Here is a 3,081-nt window from a genome sequence, read left to right as displayed (position 1 = left end):
CTCCCTCCCTCCCTCCCTCCCTCCCTCTCGGGCGTTATCGCTCGGGGCGTGGCGGTAGGGAGTGGCTGTGGCGCGGTGCCCGCGCCCGTTTTAAAGAAGTGGTAGTGGCCTTTTCATGTAGCGCCATATGGACATTTTTTCGCCTCGCCTAGCTGCATCTATATAGGTGGCGATGTTGTTGTTGTTGTTTGTCCTGGAAGGCGTCTTGCCTGGTTGGCCAGTCGGGCGTTGCGCGCGTCCTTTAGGTGTGCAAAGGTTGTTCCGCGTCGGGGAGGGTATGACCACTGTGCAAAATCTTTGGTAAAATTTCCGACGTGAACTGATATTAAAAGTTATCAACCGGCAACCAAGACCCAAAATGTTTCAACACCTTTTGTCGGATACTTTTCCGACTGGTGAAACAAGTGTGCAAAATTTTTTGCACCCCATCCCACCATTACGTATTTGTCTAACTGATGTTGTGCTCTTGCGTGATGTGCAAATTTTAAGACCTTTACACGTCTCATTTTTTCACACTTTGACACACACAGTTCTATGCTATCAGTGAGAACCAGATGGTGCGCAGCAGCTGAGATACGTCTTGCAAAGTTTGCACACCAATTGACGTAGAATCTAGTTGGACACCCCAATGTATGTCTAAAGTTTGCACACATGAACTTACTCATTAATTGACGTCTATAAGAAATAAACATTTGTCGTAGCGTGTTTGACTTGAAATGTGTATGTGTTGAACCCTAAAGTTACCCATTATTTTTAAGTGTATACATAAAATTTCTTGTCCAACACCTGGTATGCGCGACTATGCGTACATTATATTCAGGAGATGGCTAGTTGAACACTTTATCACTGTTTCATCATTTTCGATTTACAAGTAGTGGTGTTGTAAATTTACAATAGCATCCGTAGGTTGATGGCATGGCCCCCTTGGCTCGTCAATGAATTCAAAGTCGGTACACAAAGTGCTTGTAATTTTACAATTTTAAGTTATAATTTTACAACACCTGTTATGGAAAATTTTGCTGCAATAAAGCTTTACAAGAATTGCTCACAATAGTAAAGGTGTACAGTGTACATACTAACTGGAAGGTGGTGGGCTGGACGGGGGGTCGCCGTCAGGTCGCTGCCGTCCACCCAGGCCGGCGAAGGGGTGGGGAGGGACAAGGGTTGGCACGGGCATTGTGAGGTCGCCAAATTACGCAGAACCTTGCCCGGGCCTCGGCCGCGCGTGTGAAAAAAGTGTGGCCCTCCTTAAGTAAATGATTGAGATAAAATGCTAAAATTGGAACGAGATTAGTTCGGAGCGACTGGCCCGGGGGCCAGCCTGGCCACTTGGTTCGGGGTGGGACACTGCTTATTTTCGCGTTTAGGACAAGGTGTCCGCGCGAGGTGGGGCGGGGCGTGGTGGGGCGTGGCGGCTAGGTGGGGCGTCCCCGCGGCACTCATGGACCGCGGCGGCTCGGCGGCGGGCTGGTCGAGGTCCTGGACACACACACTCAGTTTGCCGCAGACAGCCGGGCGAGGCGGACGCGACGGGACGGAACGCACAAGAGCGCGCGCGCGCTCGCTGGTTGCGACCTCTGGCGGGCGACCGCCGCAATACCGCGCCTCCGTGTGGGCAGTTCGTGTCCGTGTGTGCGTGTGTGTGTGTGTGCGTGTGTGTCAGGGCTGCCAGGTGTTCCGAGGTGTCACCGTGCAGCGCGTGCGCACTGTTGTGCGTGTGTGTGTGCGCGCGCGCTCCCGCGAGGCGCTCTACAGTGCAGTGCAAGTGCAGCAGTCGCCGAGCTCGCCGTCGTCGTCGGGAGGCGCCCCATGGCCTCGGGGCGCGGCGCGCAGCCCTCTCTGTCCCCCCGGTGCCCGCACCATGCGCCATGTGCCTAGTGATGGTGGTGGAGTGCTCGGGCGAGCCTGACGCGGGCGCCCCGGTCCGCTTCCGCAGGCGCTGCCTCGCCTGCCAGGCGCTCCTCGACCAGGGCCAGGACGCGGGCGCCACCGCCCAGCCGCCCTGGCGTCGCAATGCGCCGCGCTTCCCTTACTCGCCGCCGGCGCGCCGCCTGCCCAGGTCCTACAACCAGGTACGCGACGAGGAGTTCGGGCACTTGTTGCCGACCGAGCGAGCTGGCCGGTGGCGCAACAGCAGCAGTCGGCTGCAGCTGCTACCGAGCACGGCCGCCACGAGCATGACGTGGAAGGAGGAGAGGGGGCACGCCACCGGGCCTCTGCCCTCTGGAGGACGCCGACGGACGAGGACGCCGACAGGGACGGGAAGGTCGTGGGGGAGGGGGGGGGGAGAGGCCGGTGCGGCGGGGAGGCGCGCCCACGCCCGCGCCGCGTTGTATCGCAAGGATAGCGACAGGACGGGCCGCGCGACCACTCCACGGCCGGGGCAGTCGTCATCAAGTTCCGTTCATCGGTTTCGGCGAACAGTGTGTGCGTGTCCGTGTTTGTGCGTTTGTGTGTGTCTGTGTGTGTGTGTGTGTCTGTGTGTCATCGTCGTCTGGCCTGGCCTGCACGGCGCCGTGCACCTTGAGATTTGAATTGGCTTCCCCCCGCCGCTCTGTCGCCGCCGCTGCTGCCTGCCGCCGTGTGGGCGGCAGGCGGGAGGGCAGCAGGCTCCTCGGCTATGGCCGATAATGCAGGCGGGAGGTCACGGGTTCGCCTCTCCTCCTGCCTCTCTCCCCGGCTCTCCCGGCTCTCCCGGCTCTCCCGGCTGTCCTGGGCTCTCCCGGCTCTCCCGGCTCTCCCGGCTTTCCTGGGCTTTTCCGGCTCTCTTGGCTCTCCCGGCTCTCCGGGCTCTCCCGGCTGGAGGCGGCGCGCAGAGCGGCGGAGGTTATGCCGCCTCCAGCCGCATAGCTTTCGCTGCCCGACCCGCGCGCGATCTCCAATCAAACGCGTGCAGCGGCAGCGCGATGGTCCAGAGCAGGCGGAGGAGGAGGAGGAGGCTGGAGAGCTCTGCTCATTAACAGTCTGGAAAGGAAGAGAGATGGAGAGACTCGGGAGAGATGAGAATATAAAATTGCTATTCGCGCTGACCGCAATGCCGCCGCTCCGATGCTGGTCCAAGGATGAGGTGTGGCCGGGCGG

The 3,081-nt window shown here is 59.5% G+C and overlaps 1 protein-coding gene across 1 annotated transcript in view; it reads left to right on the top strand.

The window, feature by feature from the left end:
* The first annotated feature begins 1,477 nt into the window (after nucleotides 1-1,477).
* LOC113216619 (serine/threonine-protein phosphatase 2A regulatory subunit B'' subunit beta-like) overlaps nucleotides 1,478-3,081 on the top strand; it is a 40,899-nt gene continuing 39,295 nt past the window's right edge. The window contains exon 1 of the mRNA XM_052273478.1: nucleotides 1,478-2,072. Within this exon, the coding sequence (XP_052129438.1) occupies nucleotides 1,869-2,072 (204 nt within the window). The 5' untranslated portion in view covers nucleotides 1,478-1,868. The remainder of the gene's footprint in view (nucleotides 2,073-3,081) is intronic.

This window comes from Frankliniella occidentalis, unplaced genomic scaffold, assembly GCF_000697945.3.
Source record: "Frankliniella occidentalis isolate FOCC.00 unplaced genomic scaffold, Focc_3.1 Scaffold275, whole genome shotgun sequence".
Lineage (NCBI taxonomy): Eukaryota > Metazoa > Arthropoda > Insecta > Thysanoptera > Thripidae > Frankliniella > Frankliniella occidentalis.
The sequence above is the reverse complement of the archived record's forward strand: the minus strand, read 5'-3'. Positions and strand labels throughout refer to the sequence as shown.